Source organism: Hemitrygon akajei, chromosome 7 (genome assembly GCF_048418815.1).
Source record: "Hemitrygon akajei chromosome 7, sHemAka1.3, whole genome shotgun sequence".
NCBI classification, from domain to species: domain Eukaryota; kingdom Metazoa; phylum Chordata; class Chondrichthyes; order Myliobatiformes; family Dasyatidae; genus Hemitrygon; species Hemitrygon akajei.
The window spans coordinates 184,404,534-184,423,973 of record NC_133130.1 but is presented as its reverse complement, the minus strand read 5'-3'; the positions used below and the strand labels follow the sequence as shown (position 1 = coordinate 184,423,973).

General features: G+C 42.6%; 1 protein-coding gene across 3 annotated transcripts in view; it reads right to left on the bottom strand.

Annotated features, from left to right (window-relative positions):
- gpsm1b (G protein signaling modulator 1b) overlaps positions 1–19,440 on the bottom strand; it is a 316,327-nt gene that overhangs the window by 271,825 nt on the left and 25,062 nt on the right. Inside the window, exon 1 of one of the 3 annotated variants that reach the window (XM_073052864.1) lies at positions 8,693–8,883. The exons of 1 other annotated variant lie outside the window; for it this stretch is intronic. In XM_073052864.1, coding sequence (XP_072908965.1) covers positions 8,693–8,868 — 176 coding nt within the window. In that variant the 5' untranslated portion in view covers positions 8,869–8,883. Of the gene's footprint in view, positions 1–8,613; positions 8,884–19,440 lie in introns of those variants that run through there. One more of the 3 variants, XM_073052868.1, reaches the window with a different exon arrangement.

The following is a 19,440-nucleotide window of genomic DNA, read 5'->3' as shown; positions in this document are numbered from 1 at the left end:
CAATGATGACAAGTACATACAGTTACAGTAGTTGTACCAACTGGCTCAAACTGTGTTTTACATTCTATCAAAATGCACACACGAGAGAATGCAGATGCTGGAATCTGGAGCAATTCAGTGGGTCAGGCAGCATCTATGGAGGAAAATGATCAGTCAGTGTTCCGGGTCGAGGCACCAGCAGTCAAAATGAAGGGTCTCGACCATAAACGTCAACAGCCCAACTTGTTTCAAAGGTGCTGCCTGACCTGCTGATTTCATCCAGTATGTTGTGTTGCTTTTTACTGATGCTGTTTGACCTGCCGATTATTTCCAGCATTTTCCATGACTGTAACATTTTCTAGTTTAATAAAAGGTATCCATTCCTGAAAGAGCCAACTTGCCCACTCTATTAATGCTCTCCATTGAGTGGATTTGTCACCAGGGAATATTTGGTTTTGTGTTGACTGTCCAATTCTGACAGTGTAATGGGGTAGCAGCTACTGATCTCATCACTATGGTAACCTTGCTCTGAACACAGACCAGAGAAGAATACTGTGATTGCAGAACAAACACAAGGTTAATGCGTTGCATTTGCAGAATGTAATTGAAGGAGCATTTGCTTCACACAACAAAACCTCTGAGCTTTATGTTTAATACAATGCACAAATAACTAAATTACAATACGCTTTGCTCAGATTATCTTCAAACACTTCCCAAACTGGTTTTCCAAGCTTTCATTAACAAGGGCATTCATATATATTTACATACTAGTTTAACAACTGCTAGAGAAAGAATTTATAATTCAGAGCAGAAGTTGATATACAAGTCAGAATCAGGTTTAACATCACTGCCATATGCTGTCTTTGTGGCAGAAGTACAATGCAATACATAAAAGAAAAAATGTAAATTACAGCAAACATATATTAAATAGTTAAATTAAATAAGTAGTGCAAAATTAAAAAGTAGTGAGGTAATGTTCATGGGTTCAATGTCCATTCAGAAATTGGATGGAAGAGCAGAAAAGCTGTTCCTGAAACGTTGAGTGTGCTGTGCCTTCAGGCTTCTGTACCTCCTTCCTAATGGTAACAATGAGAAGAGGGCACATCCTGGGTGATGGGAGTCCTTAATGATGGATACTGCCTTTTTGAGCCAAATACACTGAACAAAAACAAGCTGTATGGACAATCCTATTTCACAAAGCTTACTTTACCAAAATGATTACATCCTTCCCTCATAGTCAATTATGGTTAACAATTGATTTGAATCAATAATTCTTCTGAAAGGATGCCATCAATATTTTCTCTTTCACATGAAACACTAAAACTAACCTACAACTGCCTCTCAGATGGTTGTAAAAAAAATCCCACGAGGATTTTCAAAGAAAAAAAGCAGAGCTTTCTGTCATCTTGGCCAATATTACCTCTCATCCTCTAGACGAAGCTTATTATTTGGTCATTTTGTTTGACAACCACTTTAGTCAAATATCCCCAGACAGTTTACTCCATTAAATGTGCCACAGACTTAGATGACCATCACTAGCCCATATACATTAACGTACAAGAGTTGTTATACTTAGCTAACCCAATCAACCACTGCGATTCTGTCAGAAACTGCCAACTATCAACCACTGAGAATTCTGCACACTTTAGCCCTGGAAGCACCATCAAGTCCAGTAACAAGATCAACTGAACTTTAGGACCAGATGCAGTCTTAAACAAGTAATACTAATTTTCACACCAAGAGTAAGAACAATCAGAAATGAAATTTCCTCATGTCTACCCTAAGTTTATACACAGTGCAATTCAAACTCACTGTTTAACTCTCCTACCCCCACCGATGACCCCTTCTCCCGTCTTCAACCCTCCTCCTCTTCATGGACACCCCGCTCTGGTCTTCTGCCTGCTCTGGATCTCTTTATTGCTAATTGCCGACGGGACATCAACCGTATCGACTTCACCACACCCTGTTCCAATTCCAACCTCACTCTTTCCGAACGCTCTGCTCTCCGCTCCCTCCGCACCAATCCCAACCTCACTATAAAACCCACTGATAAGGGGGGAGCTGTTGTTGTCTGGTGTACTGACCTCTACCTGGCCAAGGTACAGTGACAACTCTCTGATACCTCCTCTTATTTACCCCTTGATCATTACCCCACTAAGGAGCACCAGGCCACTCTCTCCTATACCATCAGCAACCTTATCAGCTCTGGGGATCTCCCATCCACTACCACCAACCTCACAGTTCCCACACCCCGCACTTCCCGTTTCTACCTCCTACCCAAGATCCAGAAACCTGCCTGTCCAGGTAGACCTATTGTCTCAGCTTGCTCCTGCCCCACCAAACTCATTTCTGCATACCTTGACACTGTTTTATCCCCCCTTGCTCAATCTCTTCCCACCTATGTTCTTGACACTTCTCACGCTTTGAATTTTTTCAATGATTTTAAGTTCCCTGGCCCCCACCGCCTTATTTTCACCATGGACGTCCAGTCCCTATATACCTCCATCCCCCACCAAGATGGTCTCGAAGCTCTTCGCTTCTTTTTGGATTCCAGACCTAACCAATTCCCCTCTACCACCACTCTCTTCCATCTAGCGGAATTAGTTCTTACTCTCAATAATTTCTCCTTTGGCTCCTCCCACTTCCTCCAAACCAAGGGTGTAGCCATGGGTGCCTGCCTTTTTGTTGGCTTTGTGGAACAGTCCATTCCAAGTCTATACCGGTATCCGTCCCCCTCTTTCCCTTCGCTACATCGACAACTGCATTGGTGCTGCCTCCTGCAGGCATGCTGAGCTCGTTGACTTCATTAACTTTGCCTCCAACTTTCACCCTGCCCTCAAATTTACCTGGTCCATTTCTGACACCTCCCTCCCCTTTCTTGATCTTTCTGTCTCCGTCTCTGGAGATGGCTTATCTACTGATATCTACTATAAGTCTAGACTCTCACAGCTACCTGGGCTATTCCTCTTCCCACCCTGTCTCTTGCAAAAAGACTATCCCCTTCTCACAATTCCTCCGTCTCCGCCGCATCTGCTCTCAGGATGAGGCTTTTCATTCCAGGACAAAGGAGATGTCTTCCTTTTTTAAACAAAGGGCCTTCCCTTCTTCCACCATCAACTCTGCTCTCAAATGCATCTCGCCCATTTCCCGCACATCTGCCCTCACCCCATCCGCCCACCACCCCACTTGGGATAGGGTTCCCCTTGTCCTCACCTACCACCCCAACAGCCTCCAGGGTCCAACGTATAATTCTCTGTAACTTGTGCCACCTCCAACGGGATCCCACTACCAAGCACATCTTTCCCTCCTCCCCTCTTTCTGCTTTTCGCAGGGATCACTCCCTACGCGACTCCCTTGTCCACTTGTCCCCCCATCCCTTCCCACCGATCTCCCTCCTGGCACTTATCCTTGTAAGCGGAACAAGTGCTACACCTGCCCTTACACTTCCTCCTTCACCACCATTCAGGGCCCCAGACAGTTGTTCCAGATGAGGTGACACTTCACCTGTGAGTCGGCTGGTGTGGTATACTGTGTCCGGTGCTCCCGGTGTGGCCTTTTATATATTGGTGAGACCCGACGCAGACTGGGAGACCGTTTCGCTGAACACCTACGCTCAGTCCGCCAGAGAAAGCAGGATCTTCCAGTGGCCACACATTTTAATTCCACGTCCCATTCCCATTCTGATATGTCTATCCATGGCCTCCTCTACTATCAAGATGAAGCCACACTCAGGTTGGAGGAACAACACCTTATATACCGGCTGGGTAGCCTCCAACCTGATGGCATGAACATTGACTTCTCTAACTTCCGTTAATGCCCCTCCTCCCCTTCTTACCCCATCCCTGACAATATTTAGTTGTTTTGTTTTTTTTTCTCTCTCTGCCCATCACTCTGCCTGTTCTCCATCTCCCTCTGGTGCTCCACCCTCCCCCTTTCTTTCTACCAAGGCCTCCCGTCCCATGATCCTTTCCCTTCTCCAGCTCTGTATCACTTTCGCCAATCACCTTTCCAGCTCTTAGCTTCATCTCACCCCCTCCGGTCTTCTCCTATCATTTCGCATTTCCCCCTCCCCCCACTACTTTCAAATCTCTTATCTTTCCTTTCAGTTAGTCCTGACAAAGGGTCTCAGCCCGAAACGTCAACAGCACTTCTCCTTATAGATGCTGCCTGGCCTGCTGTGTTCCACCAGCATTTTGTGTGTCACTGTTTAACTATCATGAGTGTAATGTTTTCAGTTGGACACCTTAAGAAAAGTGGTTACTTCTTTTAAGAAATGTGACTATTCAGACATAATTGCACCAACTTCACTGTCCTCCATATTACACAATCAGCAAAGAGTTGGTTGGAACTACACCCATTTAGGGTTGGCTGCTCTACATGAAGAAGTCAGCCGACGTATCTGCTTTGGTAATAACTGCCTTGTAGTGAAGGGACATGTTGTTTTCTCAATTTTACAACATTGTTCTCCATTCAGAGTTGACCCTTCACCAACTTCACACTACTCTTGCAGAACTTGTGTCAGACATGAGAAAATCTACAGATGCTGGAAATCCAAAACAACACACACGCCCCCCTCCCTCCAGGACATTGTGTCAGACATTGTAACTCATTTGAAACTTAAATTTCTAATTAGAGTCTATGGTGGCACCACTGTCAATGAGGAAGAGGTAGGGGCGTACTTGGGCTTTCAATTTCCAGGACCCTCCCCATGTTTTGACCAAAGTTTAGCAGATACCTCCCATTACTGCAGAATAATTTCACCGGAAAATGCAACTAATTGAGGACATACAAAGTTGTGTGTATGGCCAGTCCCAATTACTTAGAGCATGCAATGTCCTGTGTGATTGATAGGGGAGTTATGAAATCATCTCCAGGCTGGCCAAGTCTTAAAACAGTACAGCACATTGAAAAGAATGGGGATGAGACATTTTTCTTTACATTGTAAGATTCATTCCAAATGAACACGCAAGCAATTAGGAAGGAAAACAAGGCGAGGGCTTTAACTGCCAGAAGATCTGTCTACAGGAGTCAAGAGACTACAGATGATGCAATCCGGAGCCACGAAGAAAATGCTGGAGGAACTCACAAATAAGAGAAAATCTGCAGATGCTCAAAATCCAAGCAACGCACACAAAATGCTAGAGGAGCTCAGCAGGCCAGGCAGCAGCTATGGAAAAGAGTACAGTCCACATTTCAGGCTGAGACCCTTCAGCAGAACTGTCTATGGAAACAGAGTACAGTCAATGTTCAGGCAGAGACCCTTCCGCAGGATTCAGCATGTCAGGCAGCATAGGCGGATGGAAATGTGCCTTCGATGCTTTGGATCCACTAATAGCACGGCACCACTTACTCCAGCCCTTCCCTATCCTCTTTATCCACTGGCCATCTCCACTCTTTCCTGTCCTGAAACATCAACCATACATTTTGCTCATCAGATGATGCCTGATCCACTGAGCTCCCCCAGCATTTTTTTGGTTGATCAGAGTACTGGATTAAGAGACGGCTGGGATGTACAATCTGGCTGACACTGCAAATGAGACATGGACCTTCCATAGAATGAAAGATCTACTTGTGAAAGTGGGAGCACAGTGAAGATTTACTAGTTTGACTCCTTGGATAGTGAGCCAGTTATACAAGGAGAGATAAAACAAACTTGGCAAATGCACTTTAAAGTTCAGAACAATGTGCAAGATGTGATCTCACGAAAAACATCCAAAAATCTTAGTGTACTCTAGATGTGAAATTGAGTCTCATCCCACCCTATCAGGATGTCTTCAGCCAGGGGTCAGAGTTTCAAATTAGGGGCTGCCAATTTAGGACAGATGAAATAAATTTTTTTATATAGTGGGTAGTGAATCTTCAGAATTCTGAAACTTGAAGATATTCAAGGCAGAGGTTATTTTTTTTTTTAAGGTGAATTGAAGGATCCGAATTCAGTGCACAAAAATGTTTCAAGTACTGATCATATTTTCTTACAGCACAGGAGATAGCCATTCAGTCCATCAGATCCACACCAGCTCTCAATCAATCCCATTGCCCGCACTTAATTGCAGCCACAGGGAGAACATGCAAACTGCACGCAGACAGCCCTGGAGGTCAAGATCAAACCCAGGTAGGTCATTGAGACTGTAAGCAACAGCACAAATGTATTGTTGAACACTGGAGCAGACACAAGGAACTGAAAGGCCTACACCCGCTTCTTTTGTTTTTGTGAATGGGGGATGGAGGAGGTTCATTTGAAAAACATTATTATTCTGGAGATTTTGGGAAAAAATGTTTTTTTCTGCATTGTATACTCATTGATAACTTGTTTAAAACTTGCAACACAGTATTCTGAATCACTCAACTAAATTAAAATAACTCAAAACTTATACGTATTTCCATACAAATATTTTTATTTGCTCCCCTCCCCTTAATCAGAGTCCCTGCTCAAAGTTAATACATCTTTCTGAAGAATGGGTTACTATTGTTTCCATAAATAACTATACTTGACAAATTATGAACAACCAGGCATAAGCCAGTTCCTTTCAAATCTGTAAGTGTCATTGGTAATTGTATGGAATAAATTCATGTTAATAAACTGCAAGGTTTTCATTACAATATGATTGGGCATGTGAAAATAGCACATCTCTATCATCACACGACCTTTCATCGCCAAAGTCCCTGCCCAGATAAGAATGCATGAAATTATCCTTTTATTAAACCAATTATTCCAAGGCTGGGTCCTCTAAGACCAGAGAACACAGCCTCAGAAGAGAGGGACATCCATTTAGAACGGAGATGAGGAGGAATTTCTTTAGCCAGAGGGCGATGAATCTGTGGAATTTGTTGCCGCAGGCGACAGTGGAGGATATTATTGAGTATATTTAAAGCAGAGGTTAATAGGTTCTTGATTAGTAAGGGTGTGAAAGGTTATGGGGAGAAGGAAGGAGAATGGGACAGAGAGATAATAAATCAGCCATGATTGAATGGCAAAGCAGACTCAATGGGCTGAATGGCCTAATTCTGCTGCTTGAATTGTGGTTTTATGAGCAATTAACCTTCCAAACTGCACACCTTTGGGATATGAGGGGGATCATATGGTCTTATTGTTGCATATAACTAATCAATAAAGATTTCAAAGGAAAAAGGGAATAACACATCATCTCCAATTAAAAATTTTTTTTTCCTCCTTGGTTGCTCCCAGCTGTGTACTAGAAACTATAACAAAATTTTAAAGGCTATTCCTTCAACATTCACTATTGTGCTTTACTACAGCACTAGATTAAGAGAAAACAATATTTCAGTCAACTAGAACCTGAAGTTGATAACTTCCTCCTTAAAACTTCTCTTTCCTTATTTAAAAACATTTGTCAAAACCCATGTCTTAAACTCTGGTTTTGGCTACCTAACCAAATGCTTCTCCATTATGTGCATGAAAATGCCTCAGGACATTTTGATGTGCTACAAACCAGAACTAAATCGTTTACAGACCTAAACAAATCCCTGCAAAGACTGGAGCAAGAATTTCACATGGATTCCAAAAAGATTTCACTACAGAGCATGGGTTACTAGTTAAGTTTGTGCTTTTCATTTTAAGAAACAACATGAAGTAGCAGACAAAAGACATGAATACACAGGTTATACTCCAGAAATGATTCATACAAGGCAACTGTGTCATGCAGTTCAGCATTTGATTTTAAACTACAGATCTTTTCGTATCATTGTTCACAGACTCTTTTGCATCATTTTATGAAAACACTCAAAGCAATCCTAAAATTAAAGCACCACAGAAATCAAATTTCTTTTGTGCTACATAATTGAATAATTTCTTTCCTTTTATTACATCCGTACAGAGGTTTTTTTTTGTTTCTTGGAAGGAAAGGGAAAACAAAAGAAAAATCCTGCTCAATAATCATTTCTCACTATTTAATTTTATGTGCTTGCATGCAAGTGGAGGACATTTGACCAATAACACAAAAACAGGAAGATATTGATCGCAAGAAGAATCAATACTGCCGGCGACATGCTATATTTTTATTAAAGCTTGGAACTATATAACTCCCTTGTGTTTTGTCCCAAGCATCAATGCAATTATATCCAACAAGCATTAACATCAATCGCCTTGCCCTATTCAATCTGCAACAGTTTGAGATGTATTATTTCAAACAGATCACAAATAACATGGAAGGAGCAAGACTACGCACAAGAGCCAGAGGTGTGGTGATGAATATTAATATTTCTCATCTACCAAGCTTTAACAAAATGACTGCAAGGTGAAGAAATGGAACTTAAAAATGGCTTGAGCACATCCACGTCTGAAAGACCTGCATACAGAATCAAGGTACACAGAGAGTAGAGACAATGTCTATTAGAATACGTTCCAGAAATTAAACTACAAAGATATATAATGACCATTGTGTACTAATTAAGCAAATATTTGGATTCAACTGGTGTTTGTTTTAAGAACCTGATTAAGTTAATTTAATGCCTTTTTTAATCTAAGTACACACCACAATGCTTATTTCAAACCATGTAAAATTTGGAAGTTATAAAAACACATTTATTAAGCAAAAGATAAATGAACCAACAGCAAAGCATGCAAGAAGATTGCAATGTTGATGTATCCCAATGAGAATAGATGCCAGATCTTACCTGGAAGATATTGCCCTTGTTATTAATCTCAGATTCTCATTGCTAGGAAACAAAGCCATGAAGTCATCGACTTGCCTACCTTTTACCACACAAATGTAGCAGTGACAGGAATAAATCAGCAGAATGAGCTCTGGCAACTCCCCCCAGCTGTGAGCACACCCGTCTGCTTATGCATTTGGGCTGTACAGTCGTGTACTGAGCAGGAGACGTGGTGCAGAAACAGGGAGAGCTATACCCTGCTGCTTCTGACATCATGCTAACCAAAGACCCCTCCAAAAGGTCAGTGTGCAAGACTGACCACTCATGCAAAACTCCAACCTCCTGCCTCTTGGTTTCAAAGATCAATGAGAGTTCGATCTTTCCTCCCACGGACAGCCTTTTGAACACTGACAGCTCTGTTACCCGAGCGCAATTCATTAATTAGCTAGTTATCAGTCTCAGTTGCTCAACATGTGCATTCTGCATAAACAAAGGCAGCAACAAGCAGAACCCAGTCGGCGCAAAACAGCTGCAGGCTCTCCAGTCAATTACCCTACACCAGGATGCTTCAGGAGTTTATGTTCTCAGGCAATCCATTTAACAGGTATGAAATGGAGTAAAGGATCTCATTCCAAGAAAGTGAAACTTGTTGCCATGAAGAATAGCACTGATAAATTTCAGGAGAGGCTAGAGGGTGGAGTAGAACAAGCAAGTCGTGATAAATCTTTATAAGACAGTGGATCAAGTCAGAACTAGAAGTTGGTGCAAAGTTCTGGTCGACACTTCAGTAAGGGCAGAAAGGCTTCCATGGGAGTGCAGAAAAGGAGATTTACTGAAGTACTTGCAGAGATGAAGAACTTCAGCTACGTGCATAGATTGGAACAGAGGACTCTGCAAGGGGACTCAGTCGTCTATTTCAAATCAACACAGAATACTGGAGGAACTCAGCAGGTCAGGCAGCACCTATGGAAAAGAGTTGATGTTTCGGGCTGAGACCCTTCTTCAGAACTGAGGAAGGGGGAATTACCAGAAAAAAAAGATGGGTGGGGGGGGGGGGGGTAGGGGAAGGCGGCTAGCTGTAAGGTGCTAAGTGAAGCCAGGTGGTTGGGAAAGGTCCAGGGCAGGAGAAAAGAATCTGATAGGAGAAAACAGTGAACCGCAGGAGGAGGGGACCCAGGGAGAAGTGACAGGAAGGTGAAAAGGTGAGAAGAAGTGAAAGGTCAGAGTGGAGAATACAGGAAGGTGGGGTGGGGTCGGGGGGAATTTGTTACCAAGAGAAATCAATATTCATGCCATCAGGTTGGAAAGTACCCAGATGGAATACAAGGTGTTGCTCCTCCACCCTGAGATTTTTTTTTAAATCACTAAGGGTCCAGACAAAGCATATTGAAAGAAACTGTTCCAGTTGGCTCAAGAATCAGTGAACAGGGGACGCAAGTGATTGGTGAATGAATCTTTTTTGCTAGAAAGTACACCACACGTAGCATAGAGGCAGCTTCTACTGAAGTATTCAAAAAAGTGAGCTGGGTGAAAGGAAAGGATTTACAGGAATATAAAGAAAGATCAGAGAACCAAGACCAAATGGACTACAGGCAGTCCCCGAGTTACGAACGTCTGACTTACGGACGACTCGTACTTATGAAGCAAGGAAGGAGAACGCCGTCCGCCATGTTAAGTCGGATCGCGACGCCGTCAGCCATTTTAAGTCGTTGCCATTGTCACTGTGTTGTGTGTTTAACTTTGTATTTGGCTTAAATTTTTCTTAGTAAGATTCACCCTGATTTCCCCCCCCCCCCCCCCCCCCCCCACCATTCTGGTCGGCTGGTGGCGCATTCAGAATCGCACCGGGCCAGAGAACGGAGGTTCCCGAGTTTGATTTAGTGACAGACCGCTCCCATGCCGGGTCGATGTCGATCCAGTGACTCCCGTACCATCCGTGCCGGGTTGATGTCGAGCTCGCAACTCGACCTCGTAAAAAAAAACTCATACCTCCAGTTTAAATTCCCATGTGGAATATTGTGGAGGATCAAATACCCAAACCCAGCACAGTCCCCACTTGTCCCATTTAACCTGTCTCAGTGTGGTGCATCAGTGCTGTGGTCCTTAGGACCCAGCGGACCTTGGGAGCCAGCGCAGGTCAGGACCCGCCGCCCGCAGTGTTTCTGTTCCATTGATGGGAAGCGATCGCAATTGAAAATAAAGTGGAAATAATAAAGCAATTGGAAAGAGGTGAAATGCCATCGGTCATTGGAAAAGCGTTAGGCTACAGTCGGTTAACGATCGGAACAATTTTAAAGGATAACGGATAAAGTGAGAATAATGGAGCAAGTGAAAGACCCTGCCCCGATGAAAACTACAATTATTACTAAGCAACGCAGTGGTTTAATTATTGGAATACATATGTTTCTTAAGTGTTTTATATGCATAGTATACTATATATGAAGACAAACATTTGACTAACTGATGCTAAATAATACCGGATGCAATTCAGGAAGGTAACACTCAACACGCCAAGTTTCTGCAGAAGATCATTTTTGCTCCAGATTCCCACACCTACCGTACCTTGATTCTCTATCTACCCTATCTATGGCTCTCAGTTTTGTATATACTTTCATTAGGTTCATTAGCCTCCGATGCTCCAGAGAAAACAATTGAAGTTGGTCCAACCTCTATGGCTCATACACTCCGATCCAAAAAACATCTTGGTGAACCATCTGCACCTTCTCCAAAGCCTCGACATCCTTCCAGTGACTGGAACTGCACACAATACTCCAAATGTAGCCTAGGCAAAGTTTTATGTAGGACAACCATGGCTTTTACCTTCTTTGCCGCACACAGTCTACTTGCAATGCCACTGTCAGGTAGCTGTGGACTTTCAGCCACAAAAAGAGAGCCTTTAGAGACAAGGGAGGAGTTGAAACATGTGCAGAGAGAGGTAAAAGGAGAAGATCAAGGTGGCTAAAGAGGAATACAGGAGAAAGCAAGCTTGGGCAGAGTAGCTCACAAGTGGTGTGGAGAGGCATGAAGAACCTCACCAGCTTCAAACAGCCTAGCTTTAGAGCTTCTGAATACAGCCGTGAATGGGCTAATGAGTTAAACCAATTCTTCAAAAGGTTTGACATTTGCCCTCCTGTTCACACCCCACCACCACCCCCCCCCCCACGCACCAGTCCAAGTGCCAAGGCACCCAATGCTCCCTCAGCACCATGTCTCCCCTTCTCCATCCAGTTCTATACACGGAAGAGCAACACAGGCTACCATTGTCTACATCCCCTCCTTGCCCTGCACCTACCATCCACACCTCCACATACCCACTGCTATCATCCCGATTTTCATCTACCCACCCCCCGCTCAGGCTCCCACCTTCCACCAGCTCCCCAGTCATCATGGACTCGCCTTCATTACTGAGCAGATGAGAAGGGCTCCGAGGAAACTCAGACACAGCAAAGTATTGGGACCGGATGGTCTAAACCCCAAGGCCCTGAAGCAACGTGCTGAACAGCTGCGTGGAGTTCTCAAGTGCGTTTTCAATCTGAGTCTCAGTCTGGAATGGGTCCGGACTGTGTAGAAAACATCATGTGTGGTCCCAGTACCCAAGAAGGGCCAACCAGAAGTCTTGAATGACTACAGTCCAGTGGTCTTAACCTCACACATCATCAGGACCCTAGAGAAGCTGATCCTGGCCCACCTCCAACCCCTGGTCAGATCAGCCCTCGATCCTTGCCTACCAGGAGCACATTGGAGTCAATGACGCTGTCATCTACCTGCTGAACAGAGCCTACTCACATTTGAACATGAGGATCATGTTTTTTGATTTCTCAAGTGCCTTCAATACCATACAACCCTCATTGCTGGGGGAAAGAAGCTCCGTTCAATGCAGATTGGCACTTCCATTGCATCCTGGTCAATGGACTACCTGATTGGCAGGCCACGGCCTCAGAGCTGTGTGTCAGACATGGCTATAAGCAGCACTGGGGGTCCACAGGGGACTGTACTGGCTCCCTTCCAGTTTACCCTGTATACCTTGGACATTAGGTACACCTGCAGAAATTCTCTGATGACTCAGCAATAGTTGGGTGTATAAAGGGAGGACGGAAGGATGAACACAGGGCCGTGGTGGAGGACTTTGTCAAATAGTGCAACCTGAATCATCTACAGCTCAACATCAGTAAGGCAAAGGAGATAGTGATGGACTTTAGGAAGACTAAGCCTACACTGCTCCCTTTACTGTTGATGGCGAGGACATGGATGTGGTGAGGACCTGCAAGTACCTGGGTGTGTGCACCTGGATGACAGATTTGAATGGAGCACCAGAGGCTGTGTACAAGGGCTAGAATTGTCTCTTCTTCCTGAGGAGACGGAGGTCCTTTGCAGCATGCAGGCTTCCCCTTAACATGTTCTACCAGTCTGTTGTCGCTAGTACAATCTTTTATGTGGTGGTGTGCTAGGGCAATGGCATCAACAAGCTGATTAGAAAGGCTAGCTGTGTTATAGGAGTCAAACTGGACACATTGGATGTTGAGGTAGAACAAAGGACCCCCAAGGAAAATCCTGACAATTCTGGGCAATGTTTCTCACTCTCTGCATGCCACCTTGGCTGAACAGAGGAGCACTTTTAGTAACAGACTAAGACAATTGTGCTACTCCAAAGAGTGCTATATGAGGTCACTCTTACCCTTGGACATTAGGCTCTATAGTGAGTCAACTTATGGCCGAGGAAGTGATGACCACCTCCTGTTAGACTGTTTGAAGCAACTTTTTAAAAAAATTCTTTCTTACTAATCTTCTAATATTTTTATATCTATGCTATTTTAATGCTACTGTGACACTGTAATTTCCTTTGGAATCAATAAAGTATCTATCTTTTCCATAGATGCTGCCTGGCATACTGAATTCCTCCAGCATTGTGTGTACTACTACAGATTAACAAATAATGTTTGATGCATTATGTGCATATCTGGATTTGAACGTAAAAGGTTATGGACTCAAACCAGGAATGTGTAATTAAGGAACTTAACATCCATCATCTAATTGAATGGTTGAAAAAGCTCCCGACATAATTACTTCGAAAGGACTCCACAGAACCATGCCATTTGGTATTTTAGCATTTAATGTTCCACACCAGCTTCCCCTGCTCACATTCAGCTAATCCCCAGTTTAGATTTCCAATCCTCTCTCTCCTGGCATTTCCTTGTTTTCCTCAACTATGAAGTTTTCAGACACAAACCCACACATATCTATCCACTTCATACATGGAAGCACCAGGCTCATGTGCAACAATGGAAGAGCAGTCAAGTTGAAACACAAAATTAAAGTACAAACCCGTAACAACATTTTGAAGAAGGAGATTTTAAGAAAATCAGAAAGATGTCTGGGAGATGTGTCAAGTAGTACTTTGCTCCCATTTGTTAAATGAAAATAATTTTTTAATAAAAAGTCAGTAAATAAGATACTGTGTCATCAATCCAATTATGAATGAAGTGTTAAGAACATGCAAACTGAAGAAATGGAGGAATGCAATGGCAAGACAAGAATGGGTGTTGGTTATTCTACCCCATGAGCCTGCTCCATAATCTAGTAAGATTATAGATGATTAACATCTTTACATATATTTTGTGTTTACTCTATGCCTCCAACCAACCAAATTCATACATCAGTCTCATCAGCTCGAATTGACCTCCAGCATCTACAGCTATGTGGGTTAGAGCTCAGTTTAATCTTCAATTTCCTTGCTCCAATATGTCTCTCTGTTCTGATCATCTCATCATAGGAAAATGTTTCTCCATCCTATTTTACCGGAAAGTCTCAGCAGACAGCTCGATATTCCGACACAGGAACTGAGGGAGTTCTAAACCTTGAAAATCATTATTACTAATTACCTAGGTGATGTCACTGAGATCAATGTTCAAACTGGATTGCAGGGATAAGAAGTAAAAGAACTAAGTGCCCTCAGTTCATGCACATAACACCAGTACTTGGCCAGTGATACTGAAGGACTTCAAGTGCAGTGAAGTGAAAAAGACAGAATGCTCACATCTATAAACAGAGCTGATATATTAGATAGTCACCCATTATGTATTTTGTCACTGCAATATAGAGAACATATTGTGAAAGGTTGGTGAAAGCATATGCAAAATCACAACTCACACAGGAATGTTACTGCTTTGATGATTGTTTCAGAGGATGCAAGTGGATAAATGTAGCACCCATTTTATGTGCATAAGATAGCACCAAGGCTCTGTGGTGGTGGGTAATGCTACTGAAGTGCAAATTCAGATACCAGGTGAGACGGCAGTAACTACTCTGTATGAGTGTTGTTGGTCTGAAAGCTCTATCTGAGGGGGTAGAAACAATTATTTTGACAGCATGTAGGAGGACTATTTTGCCTGGAGAAGCACTCTGGGACTCAACTGGATAGGGCTTTCAATAGGCAAAATACATGATAAGTACACATCAACATTCAACAGTTCTAACTCCACTCCTTTTGTGAATGACTCGAAGTGAAAACATTCATTTATGAAATAGTTGACCACAAGTGTGAACTCACCTTCACTCAGATTATTCAATATCTTCCCATCTTCCCATGCAATTCCATGCAACTTTATAATGAAACATACAGCTCCAGTACAGAAGACCTGCATTTCACAACTTCTTGCACCACTAGCAATACAATCACAGCATTGGCATCTACGTAACAAGGTGAACCATTGCCCTGGTAAGACCCATTTGCAAAGAAAGACAAGGCAGATCCAATCCAATCAGTAATCTGACAGGTGTCATCAGCAGCATTATCAAGCAGCACTCATTCATCATTAACTTTCTCATCAATGCCAAGTTAGGGGTTTACCAGAATCACCTGGCTCCAGAGTTTTAAAAAATGAATTCCAAAGACAAAAGCAACCATTCTTGAGTTAAGGACAGCATTTAACAAGTGTGGCATCAAAGATCTCTGCTCAAAATTAACTTAACAAGGAGATCAATGGCTGCACAGAGAAAGAAAACTATAGTTATTGGAGGTCAACCATCCCGGTATCTGGACACTACAGTTTGGGCAGCATCTTAAACTCAACCCCCCTTCGTTGCTTCATCTGATCGCGTGATGGAAGGTTGGTCTTTGAACTGTGGATGTTCCCTAATGATTGCACAATACTTAATTCCAGTCACAACTCCTCAGCAAGTGAAGCAGCCCACACCCCTATCTAACAAGAACTTACTAACATTCAGGGACTCTCACCGCAGAAGTGACAAGCAAGACTGTTTCACCTACACGTGACGTTAAATAGAAATATCCATCTTATCACCAACATCCTAGGGGGTCATAAGTCCATAAGATATAGGAGCATTTAGCCCATCAAGTCTGCTCCGCCACTTCATCATGGCTGAACCATTTTCCTTCTCAGCCTTAATCTCCTGCCTTCTCCTTGTACCCTTTCATGCCCTGACTAGTCAAGAATCTATCTTCCTTTGCCTTAAATATATCCAATGACCTGGCCTCCACAGCCACCCGTGGCAACAAATTCCACAGATTCACTCTGGCTGAAGAAATTCCTCCTCATCTCTATTTTGAAAGGACGTCCCTCTATTCTGAGGCTGTGTCCTCTACTCTTTAGACTCCCTCACCATCCTCTTCACAGCCATTCTATTTAGACCTTTCAACAGGTTTTGATGATATCACCCCTCATTCTTCTGAATGCCAGTGAGTAGGCCCAAAGCCATCAAATACTCCTCATATGACAAGCCTTCCAATCCAGGAATCGCTTGTGAACTCCTTTGAATCCTTCCAACGTCAGCACATCCTTTCTCAGATAAGGGGCCAAAAACTGCTCATAATACTCCAAGTAAGGTCTCACCAGTGCTTTATAAAGCCTCAGCATTACATCCTTGCTTTTATATTCTAGTCCTCTCAAAATGAATGTTAACATCACATTTGCCTTCCTCACCAATGACACAACCTGCAAATACACCTGTAGGGAATCCTGCACCTCAGATGTTTGAATTTTCTCTCCATTTAGAAAATAGTCTACCAATTCATTTCTGCTACCAAAGTCCATGACCATATGCTTCCTGACACTGTATTCCTTCTGCCACTTCTTTGCCCATCCTCCTAATCTAAGTCCTTCCTTAAAACTACTTGCCCTCATATCATGTGCAAACATGGCCGCAAAGCCATCAATTTTGTAATCCAAATCATTAACATATAACGTAAAAAGCAGCTCCAACACAGACCCCTGTGGAACACTAGTCACCGGCAGCAAACCAGAATTGGCTCCCTTTAGTCCCACTCTTTGCCTCCTGCCAATCAGCTTTATCCACAAGTAGAATCTTTCCTGTCATACCATGGACTCTTAGCTTATTAAGCAGCCTCATGCACAAGACCTTATCAAAGTCCTTCTGAAAATCCAAGTACACAGATTCTCCTTTGTCTATTCTGCTTATTATTTCTTTAAAGAATTCCAACAGATAACTGCCCAGAAACTCAACCAGACTAGAGCAGATTATGTGATTTACCTCCCGATACCAAAAAGCCTTTCCACCACAACAAGGCACAAGTCAGGATTATGATAAACTTTCCACTTGCCCAGATGAGTGCAGCTCCAATGACTTTCAAAAGGCTTAAAACTATACACAAGGCAGCCTGCTAGACGAACAATCCACTCACCACTGACACACAAAGGCTACAGTATACACATCTACAAAATGCACTACAGTTACTAGCCCACGCTGCTCCAGCAGCACCTTTCAAAGACACGAACACCACCAAGGCAGGATAGCAGTTGAATAGGAGCAAAACTACCTGCTGGCTCACCTTCAAATCACACATCAGTCTGATGATGCTTTATTATTAAGTTCTGAGAACATCCTATCCAACAGCACTGTGGAGTTCCCTTCACCGGAAGGACTACAGCATTCCGAGGAAGCTCACACCACATTCTCAAGAGCAATCTGGCATTGGCAGTAAATACTGGTCATCCCCAAGAAATCAACACAACTTTTTAAAAAAATGTTCAAAGCTTCAACAGAAGTGATAAAACCAGCCATATGAATATGTTAATTGTCAAAGAAGACACCAGCATTGGTTCAGAGCTATACGAACACAGCATGTACATTGAACTCCAACCAAAGAAGCAATATCCTAGAATCAGAAACAGATTTATTATCACTGACTTATATGAAGTGAAATTTGTTGTTTTGCGGCAGTACAGTGAAGAGGTATAAAAATTACTACAAATTACAAAAATAAAAGAAACAGTAAGAATTCATCAAGTCATGGACCATTCAGAAATGTGATGGCAGAGGAGAAAAAGACGTTTCTGAACCCGAGTGCGGATCTCCAAATTCTTGTTTCTCCTCCCCGAAGGTAGTAATGAGAAGAGGGCATGGTCCTACTGGTGAGGGTCTTTCGTGATGGATGCCACCTTCTTAAGACACCGCCTCTTGTAGATTTCTTCAGTGGCAGAGAGGGGCAAAGCTGGCCAAGTCTCCAACGCTCTGCAGCCTCTTGTGGTCCTTTGCATTGGAGACTCCGTACCAAGCTGTAATGCAATCAGAATGTTCTCCACAGTACAATGGTGCTAGAAAGTTTGTGAACCCTGTAGAATTTTCTCTATTTCTGCATAAATATAACCTAAACTGTGATCAGACCTTCACACAAATCCTACTTTTTTTTTTACATGTAATATTGGATCTTTTTCTCAATAAATAAATCAACAAGTATGCTTTTGTGTTATTTATTTAATTGAGTTCTCTTTACTTAGTTTTAGGACTTGCGTGAAGATCTGATCACATATTAGGTCATATCTACGCAGAAATAGAGAAAATTCTACAGGGTTCACAAACTTTTAAGCACCACTCTACATCTGTAGAAATTTGTAATCTCCTCAAACACCAAACAAAATGGAACGACTGGAAATATACTGGCTCAGCTCAAGCTACACTGTGGTCCTTGCAATACTTTGCACATTCAGTATATAATGCAGTCTTGCAGTAGAACACAAGTTGAAATGGCCCATAATTATTCCTGTTTGAGGCATCAGCTGATCATAACTTCTCTGGAGATCATTCATTGAAAACAAACTGCTCACCAACAATCTGCATTTCACAATTCTCCACTGTTATGCAGGCAAAGATACTCAGGTGAAACAAAGGTGTCTGACAAGACAATGAAAAAGACAAACTATCAAGGTACTCAATAGTGTAGGTTCAAGTTAAGCTGTCTCCACTTGTGGAAACCAAATCTCAGGGCCAATAAGCTAATAGGATTTAATTCAATGCAGGGCTTAGATGGCAGTTTAGCTATTAAGACCCTCAAAGTTCAAAAATTCAAAGTAAATTTATTATCCAAGTACATATATGTCACCATATACCGTAGATGTCGGATTATAAGCCGCTACTTTTTTCCCACATTTTGAACAGCTTTGAACTCTGCGGCCTTTAATACGGTGCGGCTAATGCATTATTTTTTTCATGCCGCCAAAAACATTTTGCCTCGTAACAGTAGACCAATAAAATTGATGAGTAGTTCACAGAGGTCCAATGAAATTGTACGATAAATCAAGCGCACATTCACAATTAAATTATTGTAAATCAGTCATTTGTACTCACCCTCATCAACATGGAAAACACTCGAAGAAAAGCATTGTGCTGCCTTTATGGCAGTTATTTAGTTTATAATATTTTCGCTTAGTAATTCATTTGTTAGTTAAAGTTAGAAGTGTTTTAACTATATTTGTTTTCTGTACTACATCGCGGGATGCTATGACGTCACACCCGGTTTTGCCGCGTCTTGTGGGATACCGGTTTGCGATAAACGGGAAGGAGGGGGGGAGCGGCATTAGATCTGAGCGAACG